This window comes from Brachypodium distachyon, chromosome 3, assembly GCF_000005505.3.
Source record: "Brachypodium distachyon strain Bd21 chromosome 3, Brachypodium_distachyon_v3.0, whole genome shotgun sequence".
NCBI lineage: Eukaryota > Viridiplantae > Streptophyta > Magnoliopsida > Poales > Poaceae > Brachypodium > Brachypodium distachyon.
The window spans coordinates 14,784,634-14,800,855 of record NC_016133.3 but is presented as its reverse complement, the minus strand read 5'-3'; the positions used below and the strand labels follow the sequence as shown (position 1 = coordinate 14,800,855).

Genomic DNA, 16,222 nt, shown 5'->3' with positions numbered 1-16,222 from the left:
ACATCTATTTATTTTCTTAACCCTGCGTGAAGCAGCTATCCATTTTCTTTGAAAATGACGAATGAGGTGTCAAACGAGCTGCCATTCAACCCCAGCAACAGCAAGGCACGAAAGCACACATCTTCACACATAGAAATAAACTCGAAAAAATACTGGCTATCACTTGGTATCTAATTAAACCATGTTTTTGTGTCAAGCTCTAGAGCCTGAGTATCCAGCACAAGAATTTCAAAACTTAACCTGGAGGGAACGTTCAGTGTTTTGATGGGGATTAACTTCTCTATATAACTTCAGAGCCAACTCCATGATCTCAGTTTCGGATAAAAGCTGTGATCTTTTCTTATTCGAAGGATGAGTACAGAGGAATCCTCTATTACTATCTCCTAGCTTCTCAATGGCCAGTGGTGCTATGCGAGGATCAAAACCAGCTGAACCAAGTAGCATCATTCCAATGAGATCTGCCTCCATCTCCGCCCTACAGAGTAAACATCATCAGAAGAGCTTATAACACACTGTCAAAAAAGAGCACTTATCAAAAGGCTTAGATAGATTTGTAATGTAAAACAACCAAGAGAACCACAGAAAACACGTATTAGTTGAGGGACCACTTTCATGGAGGGGGTACTTCGCCATTCTACAATAATAACTTCACCGTTTGACTTTTTTGGGGGGGGGGGGGGGGACAAACCAGCCAATTTCATCTGGAGAACAATACTGGATTATATTCTTGTTTTAAGGCAGAAAAGGGCACAAGCTCTTTTATTCAATTATAGACAAATAAAAGTTTATGGACAAATAGAGAGGCCAAAAAGGTCATGTTACTACGATTTTCCTTTCTTCTTGTTGGGGTTGGCGGTGGGGGCTGCAATCGGGACTGGCGTATGATCTAAACGGTAGTGATTTGCCAAGAAGATATATCACGGGCGGAGGACCCAGTAGGGCAAGGTAGGGCGCCCGCCCTACCTTGATTTTGCCTCAGTTACGAATTGGGGAAGATTATGAAACGGGGATCTAAAGGGCGGAATACGTTCGTGGTGTGATGGAGGAGACAACGGTCGGGAGCGAGAGAATCGAAGGGGAGATCAACCTGCGGTGGAGGCGCTCGAGCGAGGAGGAAGACGAAGGGGGCTCGGGCGCTCGGCAGCGGGATGAGTGGCGGCGCTCGCGCGAGGAGGAAGAAGATGCTTGGAGCGAGGGGGCTCTGGGGCTCGGCAAGGAGATGGGGAGAGGGGCTGTGGATGAATTGGAACAATCACAGAGAGGAGATTCTCAGATTTTTTAAGAGTAATACTGGTGCTTCGAGTTCGGTAAACCTAAATAATTGATGAGCATAAATAGTCTGGCAGCATTATGCATTGAGAAGAAATTGTTGGATGAGATCGACATCGGCCCCATCATAACTAACTTTGCATCAAGAAATGTTGAAAAAAAAGGTAGTATGCATAAATTATTTAATACGTATACTACTTTAGATGCATTCGAGTGTTAGTGATAACATATCTTCTATGCGTATATTCATTATTATTGTTATGATGTCTACGTAAAAGGCCCCGCGTATAAGTTTCATCCCGGGCCCCCAAAATCTCAGGGCCGGCCCTGCATGTCTAGATACATCCAAATTTTGACAAACTTGAGACATCTTTTGTTGGACGAAGTGAGTAATTTAATATAGGGCCGGCCGTTGCGAGTGGTGCCCCGTCCCCGAATGCCCGAACAAATACCTCTATCAACCCTCTCGCTACACAGCCACCCGCGCTCTGCCTCGCCGTTGCTCTGTCCCCCAACGGCGACACCTGCCTGGCCTGGCAGGTGGGCGAAGAGCACGCCCGGTCATGCGCCCAGAGGTCCAGCGCCGTAGGATCAGCGGCCCGGACTTCCGGAAGAGGAGTCAAGGCGGAGGAGAAGCTCGGTGGCGCGGCCCGCCTACAGGAGTGTATCAATGGTTGCGGCGGCAAGGATTGGTGGCGTTGTCCCTCCTCCCTGTGGTGCGGCCTCTCCACGAGCTTTCTCCAGCCGCGGACCACCGTTCCCCAAGATGCAGCGTCCGGCTGCCGCTCCCCCATACAGTTTGACTCATCGGACAGTGCCACCGTTCCCCGCGGTCCCGCCGCTCCCCGAGATTTTGTATGGTTGTTTCTTGTTGTTCTTCTTGGTGGCCGCTTTTTGGTTGTGGTTAGTAACGGCATCCAATCTCCAAAAAGTCCAATTGTTTCTATTTTTGGAATGTCATATTTACGGAATCCTCATGAATAGGATCAAACCTTATTCCATTTCCATAAGATTCTTCTTTCTTATTCTTAAGCAAGCCCTCCAGAGGGCTTGGTTGGTCATGATTTTTGTTTTCTCTTTCTTTTCCTTTTTGTTTGTTTCGAGAAAGATATCGCCCGTTTCTCCTGGGGTACCGGGCGCTCGCTCTCGTTGTTGTGGAAGGATCTCGGTGCTCTTGGTGGCTGCGCATTTTTATTCTTGTGCCTATCTTGCAATTTCTCTTGTTGCGGTTGCTAATCTTGCAATTTCTCTTGTCCCTTTGTATTTGGCGCCCAGACTATTCGTCCCTGTCCGGTGAGATGCGACTGGCGATCACCACGCAGCGACTCCGGCTGGAAGCTTGGGTGGAGCAACAATTCCTGTGACACCTCCATGGGCCACACGGTGCGGCTCCAATACCACATGCGCGCTGACTCCAGGGCCACGTGCGCGGTGACCAGTATTCTTTTATCCATCTCATCTTGACTTCGGATACATTTGTTTCACGGGCGAGCTAAGATGGATAGGGTATCCATGGATGGCATGGATAGGGATATCCATTTTCGTTGTTTGTTTGCCTAAGTTGGATCAGTCGGGTTTCCGTTTGTTTGAATGGACAAGAAATGAGTGGATATGGTATTGTTATTGCAATTTTCAGCTTAATTTAACATCAATCGACATATTATGATAGCTTCATGCAATTAACATCAATTTTCAGCTTAAATGCAATCCATTCGTGTCCCCGCGCATGGCGGCGGCGCTCATCCGCCCCCAGCGCCTCTCCACTCCGGCGTCGGAGCACTCACGCACAAGGACATGGCCCTCGACCTCCGGCAGGAGGAGGAGGCGCAGGCCGGCAATAGGGGCAGAGCCGCCGGTGAGGCGCAGGGCGGAGAGGGGTTGGGCCGAAAGCCAGAGCCATGGCGGGCGAGGCGGACGGAAACCGCAGGGCGGCCATGGCCGGCGGGCCGGACGACAGGCGCTGGAGCAGAGGAGGAGGCGCAGGGTGCTGGACTTGCGACGAGAGGAGAACCGGAGGGCGGCACCGGCAGGAGGAGAGAGCAGCGGCGGCGGGGAGAGATTAGCAGGCGGCACGGAGGAGCAGCGGGCGGCGGGGAGAGATTAGTGGCGACCGTGCAGAGGAGAGTGCAGCAGCGGCGGGGAGAGATTAGCGGGCGGCGGCAGCGCGGAGGAGCAGCGGGCGGCGGGGAGATATCAGTGGCGGCCGCGCAGAGGAGAGATTAGCGGGCGGCGGCGGCACGGAGGAGCAGCGGGCGGCGGCGGGACAGCAGAGCAGCACGGGGAGAGAGTAGTGGGGCAGCGCGGGGGAGCAGGGGGCAGCGGAGGATCAGTGGGGGCGACATGGAGGAGGAGCCGCGGCGGTCGACAATGGCGGGAGGAGAACCGGAGGAGCAATGGGGCGAAGAGATTAGCGAGAGAAAGAGAGAGGGGCGTTGCGGGAGAGGAGGGTGGATGGCCGTATCCGGCCAAATTTTCCGGATGGGCTGAGCCAGCATATTGGTGGTATATTCTCTTTTGCTGGCTATCTCATCCACCCCTGTCCACCCAACCAAACGCACCCCTCTCGGTTTGTGTCTGCTCGCCTTAACCCTGCAGGATTTCCTTCGTTCCTCTGCAGGATTAGCAATGTTGGACGGTAGTAAAAAGGGGACAACTAACTATTTGTGAGTCCTCAGAACTATATGCATTTGCTGGTATCTATACCAATATATTAAATTGGAGTTGGTGGTGATGGTACGGTCGCAGCCGTACGTCACTTCACCAAAATTACGAATTTACCACCGCTGTCATCACTTTTAATCCCGAAGCGTTTTTTTATCCGATTGATTCTAACCACCGCCGTAGGTCCTCGATACTTTCCGCACGACCCTCTCACGCGGGCACGCGGCCCGACCCCTGTCCCCTCTCCCTCTCGCACATATCCCCTCGATCCATCCTCCTCGAACTCTTCTTCCTCGCACCGCTCGATCCGCCTCCTCCACGAAGTCCAACTCCTCCCTTCATCGCCATCCTCGCTCGTTCTCCATGCCGCCGCCGCCACTGCTCTCCCCCGTCGCGCCGCCCTCTCTCCAGTCCTTCTCCGGTCTCTCTACTACCGATCTGGCTCGCGCGACCACTCCCGTCTCCTCATCCCCTGCCTCGTCTCCTCCTCCCGAGTACCGAGGAGACTCGATCTGGGCATCTGGCGGCCCAGCGCCCCCTGCCGTCTTCGCTCCTTCGGTGCTCCCAATCTGGACCAAGGACGCCAAGCCCCTGCCCCCTTCTCTCTTCATCTATCTGGACGGCTGGCTGTAGTCTGTGGAGGAGATCGACGGTGTGTTTTGGCAAAGGCGGGGCTAGCCGCGAGCAAGGTAGGTGGAGCTCGGCGGCGGCGCTGCAGTCTGAAGACGGAGGCGCGACGGCAGTGCTGCAGAAGATCGGGAGAGGCCGTGTGGCGTTCGACGACTAGGTGGATGCGTAGGACGACACGCTGCCAGTGACGAGGATCCGCATGTGGAAGACAACAGAGCCGCTCCTTCGTCCGGCCTCCGTCCGGCCTGCGTCGTCAAGATCCTCAGCGGCGCCCGCTACTCGGTTGGTCGGTCAGGCGCCTCCTTAGCTGGTCGTCGGCATCCGATGCACAGTGGCGGAGATGGGCATGGCGGTAGCGCGGGCGCCTTCCTCCAGCGACGTCGCAGCAGCAGCTGCTCCCGAGCGGGCGTTCTGGCGCTACAACTACCGACGTTTTTTTCTATTTTTTCTTTATTTTTGCTGAAATCTTGGCCTAATTGATGGTACATGTAGACCATGCTTTCTAAATTTAATTAGGACATGGATCTGCTCTGAAAATTCCATTGATTTAATTTCCCTCCGTATATGATTTTAGTTTTACCATTTTCCTGGATCTATTTTTTGACCCGATTGGACTTAATCATATGACTAATCGATGATGTGCTGGATCCTTGATTTTCCTTAAAGATCATGGTTGAAACTGGTCCAATATATGTGCCATGGCATCGCAGAGATGCGTGATGGAGCGAAGGGAGAGCAGCATCTCGTCGGGGCTAACAGAATTTTCATATGGGCTAAAAATTATAAAATATGAAATTATATCGGAAAAGGCGTTTTCGGTAGACTGAATTAACGTTTTTTCGATCAGAAATTTCGGTAACGGCTAAAGTTCTCTCAATACGTGGCTATGTGCAAAAGGCACCATTTTTGAAAACTTAAGCCAACATGTTTTTCAATTTTTTTTCTTTGGTAGCAACGCATGACTTTTTGCTAGTATATATACAATTAGTGCTTGATATATATGCTCACAGCATATATGCAGTTCATGGTTGATTTTGACATCACACATATGCACCTCGTGATTGATTTTGACAGCACATATGCACGTCATCTCTGTTTTTGACATCACAATATGCATTTCATCTCTGATTTTGACAGCACATATCGACCTCGTCTCTGATTTTGACGGCATATGTACACCTCATCTATATACACTTCATATAATTTGAAGGATGCTGGATTCAGATGACATAAAATAGGATTCAGAGATTACGTAGGTGATTTTCAGTCCATATCTCCAAAATAAAATGGATGATTCTGAGTTCATATCTCAGAAGTTATCACAAGGCATCACACAAAAAATAGGATTCAGCCTACACTTCTTGTTAATTTCTGTAATGGTAGCTGGCAGTACCCTTGAAGCTTTTCCCCGGCCCTTCTCCTCCTATCATCAAACATCATGATTTTTTTTGCGAGGAACAAACATCATGATTTTATCCCTTACTAGCCGAAATACCCGTGCGCTGCCACGGTCCGCTCCAAATATTTGAAAAAGATTTTGAATTTAGCTATGAGAATACTTTATTGGCTCAAAATATTCAGTCTTTGTCATTTTTTTGTTTATTTTCTGGGTGCATTTGATTTTGAATTTGCTTTATTTTTTTAATTAGAAGGAAAACAATTTCATTGCTTTGGGCCAACACCCATCCAGTCCAGCTTCTATCCCCCTCCTCTAGTTCCAGCCCATCCCAGCCACCACGCATCGTCTTCTTCGGTCGAGAGACACAGAAGAACACGCGGACGCGCCTGCAGTTCAAGTGCACGCCACCGCCTCGAATTGTCCTTCGATTCTCTCGCTCCTGACCATTTCTTTCAAAATCGAAACCGCCAAATTCATTCTCATCACCTCATGGATCGATTCAGGTTTTCAATCGTAACTTTCGTACCTTTAATCTCTCCGTGCCGCACCCTTGCTCTACTCTCCTCCTCATTCTCTCTCTGCATCGTGTTAACCCCATGATGGGTTCGTTGCATGGAAAACAAAAAATTTCCTACGAGATGTGCGTAAGAAACCCAATAACATATCTACTAGATGTAAGTAACGAGAGGGATTATGATCATCATATCCTCGTAGACCACAAAGCGTTACAATCACGGGATCATTGTTGGCATACTGGAACTTTCGATGAGATCAATCTCAGTGCAGAACCGACGGCACCTCCTTGGTATCCACACGTTTAGCTTCACGTTGTCTCCTCCTTCTTGATCCAGCAAGCGAGGGGAAGAGGTCGATGAGATTCCAGAAGCACGACGGCGTGGTGCTGGCTATGGTGGAGAGCTCCGCGGGCAGGGCTTTACTGCGCACGAGAGAGGAGGAGGAGAGGGGCTCAGGGGAAAGAGATCCAGCTGAGGGCTTGGTGTGTCCTCTCCCCCTGCCCCTCACCTCTATTTATATAGGAGGTGGTGACCAGGGTTTGCCCCTCCCTCAAGAAAGAGCTAGCGCTGGCCAGGGGAGGGAAAGGAGTCCCGGGAGGACTGCCTCCCCATGAACTCCCCCACGTACGGTTCTCCACCGTACGGTGGAGTTGTTCCTTCCCTTTGCCCCCTAGGCCCATTAGGGGATAAGTAATTAGATTGCTCCAATTAATTACTATAAAGCCCAATTAAATTCTCAGGAATATTCTGGAACATTCCAGAACCTTTTAGAACATTTCCGGTCGATACCGGAAAATATCCCAAACTTTTCCGAAACCCTGAAACAGCTTTCCCATATATAATTCTTTATCTCCGGACCATTCCGAAGCTCCTCGTGATGTCTTGGATCCCATCCGAGACTCCGAATCAATATTCGATTTCACCATCTATTATCTCATCGAACCCTAGCGACATTAACTGTGTGACCCTACGGGTTCGATAACATGTGGACATGACCAAGACACCTATCCGATCAATAACCAATAGCGGGACCTGGATGTCCATAATGGTTCCCACATATTCCACGAAAATCTCATCGGTTGAACCACGATGTCGAGGATTCAATTAATCCGGTATTCAATTCCCTTTGTCTCGCGATATATTACTTGCCCGAGATTTGATCGTCGGTATCACCATACCTAGTTCAATCTCGTTACTGGCAAGTTCTCTTTACTCGTACTGCAATATAATATCCTGTGACTAAACACATTAGTCATATGCTTGCAAGCTCATTAGGATGTTATATTACCGAGAGGGCCCAGAGATATCTCTCCGTCACATGGAGTGACAAATCCCAGTCTTGATCCATACAACCCCACAAGCACCTTCCGAGATATCTGAAGAATACCTTTATGATCACCCAGTTACGAGATGACGGTTGATGTCCACAAAGTATTCTTCTGGTACTAGGGAGTGACATGATCTCATGGTCTAAGGAAATGATACTTGACATAATAAAAGCATAAGCAATTCAAACTTAAGTGACATGATCAAAAGTTATGGTTAGGTTTGGGTCTGTGCATCACATCATTCTCCTAATGATATGACCTCGTTATTAAATGACAACACATATCTATGGTTATGAAACCTTAACCATCTTTTAATCAACGAGCTAATCTAGTAGAGGCGTATTAGGGACACGGTATTTGTTTATTTATCCACACATGTATTTAGTTTCCTGTTAATACAATAGTATGGATAATCAACATTTATCAAGAACAAGGAAATATGATAATAACATATTTATTATTGCCTCTAGGGCATATTTCCAACACCCCAAGCTCTGAGATCCCAATCGCGGCCCTAAGCCCAGCGCCTCCAGCCCAAGTCCAACCACAAACCATATCTGAGGAGGAGTCATGGTGGTAGCGGTGAATGAGGAGCCGGCGGTGGCACGGGAGGGACGGGGATGCGGCGGCGTGGGAGGTACGGTGCCTCCGCCACGGTCCGTATCTCGCCGCCGCGGCACCTGGAAGAGGTTTTAGGTGCGTGTTAGAAGGGCGAGAGGCGCGCCACGGTGTGTTGGATCGGGATTGCCCGCGGTTTGATGAACGACGAAACCGCGTGGTGAAAGGAACGGTTCGTATTTTTTTGACAGGTATAGATTGTGTCGGATAGATCATCTGCACGGAGGTTCTTCATTTCTCTGATTAAAGTGTTGAAGCCCCCGGGTAGAGGTTGTTGAAGCTATTGCAACTTTTCTGAAGCTCCCGAATCTGGTTATGGTTTCTGCAGCTCGAAAAACAGCCAATAAGGACCGAATAGGGGGTAAGAGAGGAATTGGTTATCCGGTGGCCGGAATTGCTGCCCATGGTGTCCGGAGAAGAGGCACCGACCGGCCGCCGCGTTGCTCCCACCCCTCCTCTGCTCCAGGATGAAACACTGCTCCCTCCTGGACGAACAGGCGAGCCAATCGATTTGATTGAGGCTTGGTTGGATCAAGCCAGGTTGAAAGAAGAGGCAAGAGAAATTGCAAGATTGCCACAAGGGCATACGTGTCCTTTCACGTAGCTTTTTTGGGTTCAGAAAATAAAAAATATAGTTAGAAGTAGAAAAGGGCAAATCACCGAGATGTTCAAGTACCGTCTGCACTTACCTTCTCCTTGAGAGCAGCAAAATACGACTTTTTCCGCTACACTCTGCACTTACCTTCTCCTTGAGCTGTCTGTAGCTTTAGTTTGTACCTTCCACTATTTATTTCTGTTCCAAGCAAAGAAGGAAACTTGCACTCTGCTGTAGCATTAAAACAGAGCTTTGAGACACAATTTTTCAAGTTACCCTTGAGAAGTTGATGTACTGTTATAACCATGGGTTATAGTTGCTTTGAACCTGCGACCTCTTGTGTGATATTTGAATGTCATTTCTTCTAATAATTTGTAGGTGTAACTACACTTAGTATTATTTTTTTCTATGCATGTATTCTTCCTTCAGACGATGTATGGGGATGGTTTGTTCGTCGCTATTGTTGGGTGCTTAGCTTCGAGGTATGGTTGGCTTCATTTTCTTTTTGTCGCTATATTGGCTTGCGCGCAGAAAGAATTATCGTCTAATGGCTTCATTGTTTTTAACGGCACGGCGAAGCGCGCATACCTAGCTAGTTAACATTAGATGTGACTATAAATTATATTAGATGTAACTATGTATCTACTGGATGTAGTATTGTATTGGAATAGAGGTAACTGTAATGTTTTGTAATATTGGTCACCATCACTATTGGACTATATACATAAAAAAAATTGGATGTAACTTTTTATCATTTTAAATTATTTGCCTATGCTTATTTTTTCTGATGCACGTCTTTTTATCAAATCTCGACAGCATACATGTTTCTCAGTCAAAATAACTTAGCAGGGATAATTTATTAGATTTTACACTCTCAATCGGACTTCATTAATTTGGCACTCCAGTTTTTTTTTCTTCTGTCCAGCGTGGCCTAGTTGATCCAAAAATGATATGCGGAGAAATTCAAAAGACAAAGAACCCAGTGGAATTGCTTTCTTTATAGATTATGGCTCTTATACTTTTGCCATTGAAGTATGTTACCGCTTTTGCCATTGAAATATGTTATCCGTGCTCTTAATATTTTTCTAGTAATTGCTGAATCCCTAACGTACATTTCCTCCCAAAACCTGTTCCTTTATAGATTATGCATTTTTAGATCTGATGATGAATTACGCCATATGTGTCAGAGATGGTTATCACTACTTGTGAAATTAACTTATTTCCTCTTGGGTGTCTGATCCGGGTCTTTGGGCGCCAGATCCGGTGCGCAACCGCCCTAGCCGGTGGCTATTTGGGCCGTGTGGCGCCGACGGTCCTACGTCGGTGCGCACGGTGGCTCGGTGGCCCCTATTCAGTCCTCAGGTTCGCTGCAAAGCTGCTGCTCTTGTCCGTGCTGGGTGCGTGGGGATGCGGGTGAAAACCCTGTACCATCTTTGGTGCCGGCGATGACGGCGTCCTTGGACGTTGCTTCCTTCTTGAAGGCGTCGTCGTGCAGTCCTACTACATCCCACCATTTGCGGACGACGTGCCTCAGAGCGAAAGCTCAAATGCGTTGGGTAACGGCGGCGTCTTCGGACGTCGTGCCCTTCTTGGAGGAGTTGCCTTTGGAGCCCTTGTCTGGTGGCGAAGTTTTGCTTGTTGCGGTGAGCCTGGCTGGGGATTTGGCCAGGGATGGCGACTCTGTGCTACGTGGGCTTGCCGATGCACGAGCCGTTCCTGTCGGGGCAACCTTCTTGGCTCCGGTCGTCGAAGAAACCCAATTCTGCCTACCTTCTCCTGGCGATAGGAGCTGTTCTCTGTTCGGCGTCGTTGGTTCCGGGTGGGGTTCGTCTTCGCGGTAGCGGCTTGTTTATTCAATTTTGTCATGTGTATGCACTTTGTTAGGCGTTTTCACATGACTTTTTTTGAATAATCCGTGCATTGTATCGATTTTTCGGCCCGGTTTTTCTTATAAACGGTCAAACTTTTTTTTCTAATCGAACCATGTGAAACTACGGTTGCGTCCTAAATTTTAGAAAAGAAGGAGTTACTAGTTGATCTGGCACCTGTGTACACGACGACACGATTGCGAGCTATTGCGATTCTAGGCTGTCACAGCCTAACATACCGAGTTCACGAATGCGAACTCGAGCCGTCAGATCAATCGATTAAAGCCGTCGGATCTAGGTTACTCGAATCCCCACCTACCATATATAAAAGCTCTCCCCTCTCCCGAACCCTCGCTTCCCTTTGCCGCCGCCTCGCCACAGTAAGAGAGAGAGAGAGATCGCACGGGGCGAGAGGACTCCCGGAGCACGACGTCGGCGAGATGGTGCAGCGGCTGACCTACCGGAAGCGGCACAGCTACGCCACCAAGTCCAACCAGACCCGCGTCGTCAAGACCCCGGGTTAGTGACGAGATCGGTGGCTCCCCCTCCTGCTCCCAATCTCGTTTTTTTCTTCTTCTTATCGATCCGCTGTTGCTGTTAGTCTTAGACGGATTTAGTACTCGTGATTTTTACACATAAGTTTTGTTCCCGGTATACCAGACTTTGGTACTCCCTCCGTCCAACAAAGGATGACTCAACTTTGACTAAATTTGAATGCATCTATACACCAAGTCATGTCTAGATACATCCAAATTTTGACAAACTTGAGACATCTTTTGTTGGACGGAGGAATAGTTTAATCTCGAGTAGAAATAATTTTGGGGCTTTCTTGCCGGATGTTGACTAAATAGTGTTTTTTTTCTTCATCTGTGTTGTTGATTGCTAGGTGGGAAGCTTGTGTACCAGTACACCAAGAAGCGGGCGAGTGGGCCGAAATGCCCGGTCACCGGCAAGAAGATCCAAGGAGTATGTGCTCCCATTCTACCATTTTGACCTGTCATCCCATTAGTTTGTTATATATTACACGATTACCACCTGCCCATTTTAACCAAGCAGCTACCGTTGGAAATTTACAGAATTATAGATAAAACCTTTGGATTCTGTCCTATGGTTTTGGCATTACAACCATGCATAAATTTTTCGATTATGTTGATATGAAGTGGTGACTGGAAATGTTGGAGACTTTTGTTAATTCATATTCTCGCTTGAAGTGCTGTTTGGTTCATATAATCCTGGTATATTTACCATTCCTAATCCGGCTTGGTTAGTTGTTTTGGGATTTTGGCTGTGTCACTGTGTGATTTCTCCTTGTACTACTCATGTCTTCCAGCTGGCCTTTACCACTGGCACCTGGGTTCTCCTACACCTTTTTTTTTGTCGAACATGTTGCCTGGCCAATGATTAATAAGATAAATGACAAGCATATGTCTGAATTTTTCATGTCGATTAAATCTAATCTTCTCTATGAGGCCTTGTGCAGCACCTCTCACTTTCATCTTGTTGTTAATTGAGATTGAGTAGTTGGCTCATTTTTCTGTCTAGTATCTTGGTCTGATGTTATGAATTATAATCCTAGTTCTCACCTTACGGTTGTGGTGAATTTTTTTGAAAATGCCATTTTACAGGGTTTGTTGCACTAATGGTTTCTGAGTAGAGGTGCAACATGGTGACCCACAGGGGGTACCCTTTGAACTAGTTCAAATAAATGAACTAGTTTTTCAAAAAGTTGTGTCATTTTAAAACTTTAGTTCATTTGGTTGAACTAAGGAGGGTCAATGGGTACCCTGAGGGTCACAAATTTGCAGCTCTATTTCTGAGTCATACCATGGTATGCTTGATTGGTCTTCTATCTGGTTCATTTATCTATTTATTGTGGCACACACTTTATACTCCCTCCGTCCCATAATTCTTGCTTGCTTGCCTGATCTTAATTATGGGACGGAGGGAGTAACATTTTTATCTTTGTTTGCTTGCCTGATCTTAACCTATATCTTTTGAGTCTGTTTCTGGTAACGCATTGTCGCTGTGGTGGTATTTATGTGGTAATTTTGGCTGTTGGCCTTGCAGTCCAAAGGGTTCATTAATATTTTACCTTACTTATCTTTGGAATGAACTGTGTGTTATGTTCATAGAAAGAATAATTGTTCTCTATATTTGAGCCAATACAGCAGCTGCATCATATTGGTCCTAATAGGTAGCATTGACAGATTAGTGTGTTAAGCTCGCCGTTCCTATCTTCATGAAGTCATGTTCGATTAATATTTTTGTGTATTGCTGCTGGATGTTTTCTTATGTTTTGTATTCAGCAGTACAGTAGGTATATCCTATGAATTAGTGGAAACATGATATACAACCGGGTTGAATGATAAGTTCATGTTGACCAGAAGTTTATGCCTTGTTTACTGGTATTCCGTTCCCATGAAAATGAAAATGCGTTATACTGGAAACATGATATACAGCTGGGTAGAAATACATGTACACGTTGTTTCGAAGTTTATGCCCCTTTTACTTTGTATATTGCATTCTCATGAAAGTTTCATGTACGCAGATTCCCCACCTGAGACCTACTGAGTACAAGAGGTCCAGATTGTCAAGGAACCGGAGGACTGTGAACCGTCCTTATGGTGGCGTTCTGTCTGGTCCTGCAGTCAGGGAGAGGTAACCATCAGTCATAACACACAGCATACTAAATTCTTATCCAATGTGCCATTGAGCTAAGCTTATGCCTTCTGCTCTTTGCAGGATCATCCGGGCGTTTTTGGTGGAGGAGCAGAAGATCGTGAAGAAGGTGCTTAAGATCCAAAAGACCAAGGATAAGACAACCAAGGCCTAAACAATACCTTCTGAGTTTCTTCCGAATTTGTTTAAGCATTCAAGAAATTTTCTCTCTGGATTTAGGGAATCCTGGTTCAGTATGTGATGTTGATGCGATTCTCTAGATTTTGCGTGCTAGTTCTCTATGGATGCTTGACCTTGATGATCAAAAGCTATTGGAATTCCCATCTGTTGCGGTGCTTTTTCCCTTCATGCGAATGATCTATATTTTCTGGATTGCTCAGCTCGCTCCCAGGAGCTGATCTGTTGGCCAAAAAGCTCTATCGAGGGATTTACACTCACTACACCTTGAATATAGACTATTTCTCCATTCTTTCACCGGTAGTCAAATTCCAGAAGGAGCATTAGAATGTTGATACTCTCCTGCGGCAAAATGTGAGGCGCATCTTGACTATCTAAATTCAGGAATTTGGAACGGAGGGAGTCCTGAATTTAGAACGGAGGGAGTAGTGATAAAATCACCTCCAGAAGGAATTTCTTGTGATTCTAAGTCACTGTCACGTCATACAATCATATACTCCGTATATTACCTTGAACCTGGACATGTTTTTTGTTTGACCAGAAGTTAAATTCCTGAAGGAGATTAGAAGCACCAATCTACTCCCTCTGCAAATGTGGTGGATTCATAGCTGAAACTAATTTCCTATGATTGTGATTCTGTAGCAAAGTTACCGTTAACAAATACCGTAAAGAAATTTCTGATTGAATCTCATATTTAGGTACTAGACTAGAAATTGCCCTATATATTGCCAGAGGTCTCACGAATGTGGGTTTAGACGGCAACACCTGGACAAAAGTTGAAATGACGTAAAACCTGACATTAAGGCTGAGTTTGGCATTTAGCTGGATTATGATAATTCAGTTTTTTCAACGAGTTTTTGTCTATTTTTTCGTTTGACTAATCAACTTTTGTTTATTTTTTGTGTGTATTTTCTTACCGCAGATTATGAAATAACCTCAACTATAATATAGTTCAAACAACTGAATCTAAGAAGAGACAAAAAAAAATTAAATGTGAAAAGTGAAATTACTCTTTTTCTCCCGGGTCTGCTTCGAAGTTTGGGCCGCTCAGATTCCATTCGGCTCCATCCCCAACTAAGCCGGAATGACGGCCAGGTTCATCCAGCAATTTTCCTTGCTCTGTACCAGAGGGTTAGGAAGAACATGGAACAAAACGATTCTAGTCCAGCTTATAAATACACGAGCTACCTCTTCGCTCCGCCAGCCATGAAAATATCAGAAGCAGGTGAGCTCCTGGACGAACGGTTGGTTGTTTCCTGGGGTTCCCTCCAAACACTTCAGCAGGTCGGCTTTCCTATACTAGCTCACAGGCTGAAGGGTGAAGTGTTTGGGGAACTCTAGGTGACAACCGCCATTTTATCAAGGTCAAACTGCTGAGAGTTTCTTGTGACAGCTTCACACCGGTTGCTTCATGGGAATTCCATTGTAGCTAGCATTTCACGATTAGCTTTCAATCGCTCCAGGTATTGCTTTAGAACCTTGTGAGTGTTGGGGAACTTTCGTTGCGAAATATGGTCTTTCGAGCCGTGAAGTGAAGTGGTCGTATTTCTGATTTGGTTCGGGAGTTTCTGGCGCTTTGATTCGACTTCGAGAAGCCGCGGTGAAGTTTTTGTGGGAACTCTTCAACTAATGTTAATTTTTTTTAGGACGCAACGGTCGATCCCGATTTGATTAGAAGAATAGAATTGGACCTGTTTATGAGGGAAACCGAACCTGAAAACCGATACAAATGCACGGCTTATTCAAGGAAAGCCGTGCGAAACACACTGACAAAGTGCATATACAAGAACCGAATAAACAAGCCGTCACCGTAAAGACGAAGACCTCCTCCGCTCCAACGACGCCGAACAGGGAACGGCTCCTTGCGCCAGAGAAAGTAGGCAGAGCGGGGCTTCTTCGACGACTGGAGACAAAAGAGGTTGTCCGTTACCGTTACCCGACCCGGCCACCGAGTCAGAGCTTTCGCTCGGGGACACCTCGCTTGCGAAGATTGGGATGTGGTGGAGCTGCACAACGCCTTCAAGAAGGAAAATGACGTCCACGGACGCCACCGTCGCTTGCACCGACAACGTCGATGCAGAGTTTTCACCCGCAGCCGCCAAACCCACCACGGCAAGGAGCGGATAGAGGCCCGAACCAGGGGCCACCGTAACATTGCGAGCTCCGGTGAAGTTCGCCGAAAGCCACGCGCCAATACCACCACGGGCACCGGCCAAGGCACCGCAACCGCCCCACGCACCGGATCTGGCCACCCCCACCCCTGATCTAGGCTCAGCAGAAAAAGGGCGGCATGGCCGTGGCCCGCCAGGCCCCAAACGGGCCCGCAACACCACCGACGGCGGCCAAAACCGCACCGCCGGTGGCCTCCTCGCCTTAGCGACCTAGCAGCAGCGTACTGCCACCCACCGAGGCCCGCAGGCCCAGAAGGGCCCGCCACACCGCGGACGGCGGTGGCGCGCCAAGATCCCACCGGATCTGGCGCC

General features: G+C 47.4%; 1 protein-coding gene, 1 long non-coding RNA gene and 1 other non-coding gene across 3 annotated transcripts; 2 read left to right on the top strand and 1 right to left on the bottom strand.

Annotated features, from left to right (window-relative positions):
* Window positions 1-187: 187 nt before the first annotated feature.
* On the bottom strand, window positions 188-15,051 carry LOC112271860. Its single transcript, XR_002965354.1, has 3 exons — window positions 14,928-15,051; window positions 14,750-14,858; window positions 188-475 (listed from the first exon to the last, which is right to left on the bottom strand). It is a non-coding gene; the product is annotated as an uncharacterized LOC112271860 (long non-coding RNA).
* Window positions 11,228-13,910, top strand: LOC100839722 (60S ribosomal protein L34). The gene is made up of 4 exons (XM_003573426.4): window positions 11,228-11,402; window positions 11,770-11,849; window positions 13,432-13,541; window positions 13,626-13,910. The coding sequence occupies exons 1-4, from the start codon at window positions 11,324-11,326 to the stop codon at window positions 13,714-13,716; spliced, it is 360 nt and encodes a 119-aa protein (XP_003573474.1). The 5' UTR covers window positions 11,228-11,323; the 3' UTR covers window positions 13,717-13,910.
* MIR395D (microRNA MIR395d) lies at window positions 14,968-15,115 on the top strand. Its single transcript, NR_126922.1, has one exon. It is a non-coding gene; the product is annotated as a microRNA MIR395d (primary transcript).
* Window positions 15,116-16,222: the final 1,107 nt, after the last annotated feature.

What these genes read in the sequence shown, in the direction of transcription:
- LOC100839722 (XM_003573426.4), top strand. Translation starts at nt 11,324, where the DNA reads ATGGTGCAGCGGCTGACCTACCGGAAGCGGCACAGCTACGCCACCAAG. An exon ending in CCGCGTCGTCAAGACCCCGG is followed by an intron (nt 11,403 to 11,769) that starts GTTAGTGACGAG and finishes GTTGATTGCTAG; the next exon opens with GTGGGAAGCTTGTGTACCAG. An exon ending in GGTCCTGCAGTCAGGGAGAG is followed by an intron (nt 13,542 to 13,625) that starts GTAACCATCAGT and finishes TGCTCTTTGCAG; the next exon opens with GATCATCCGGGCGTTTTTGG.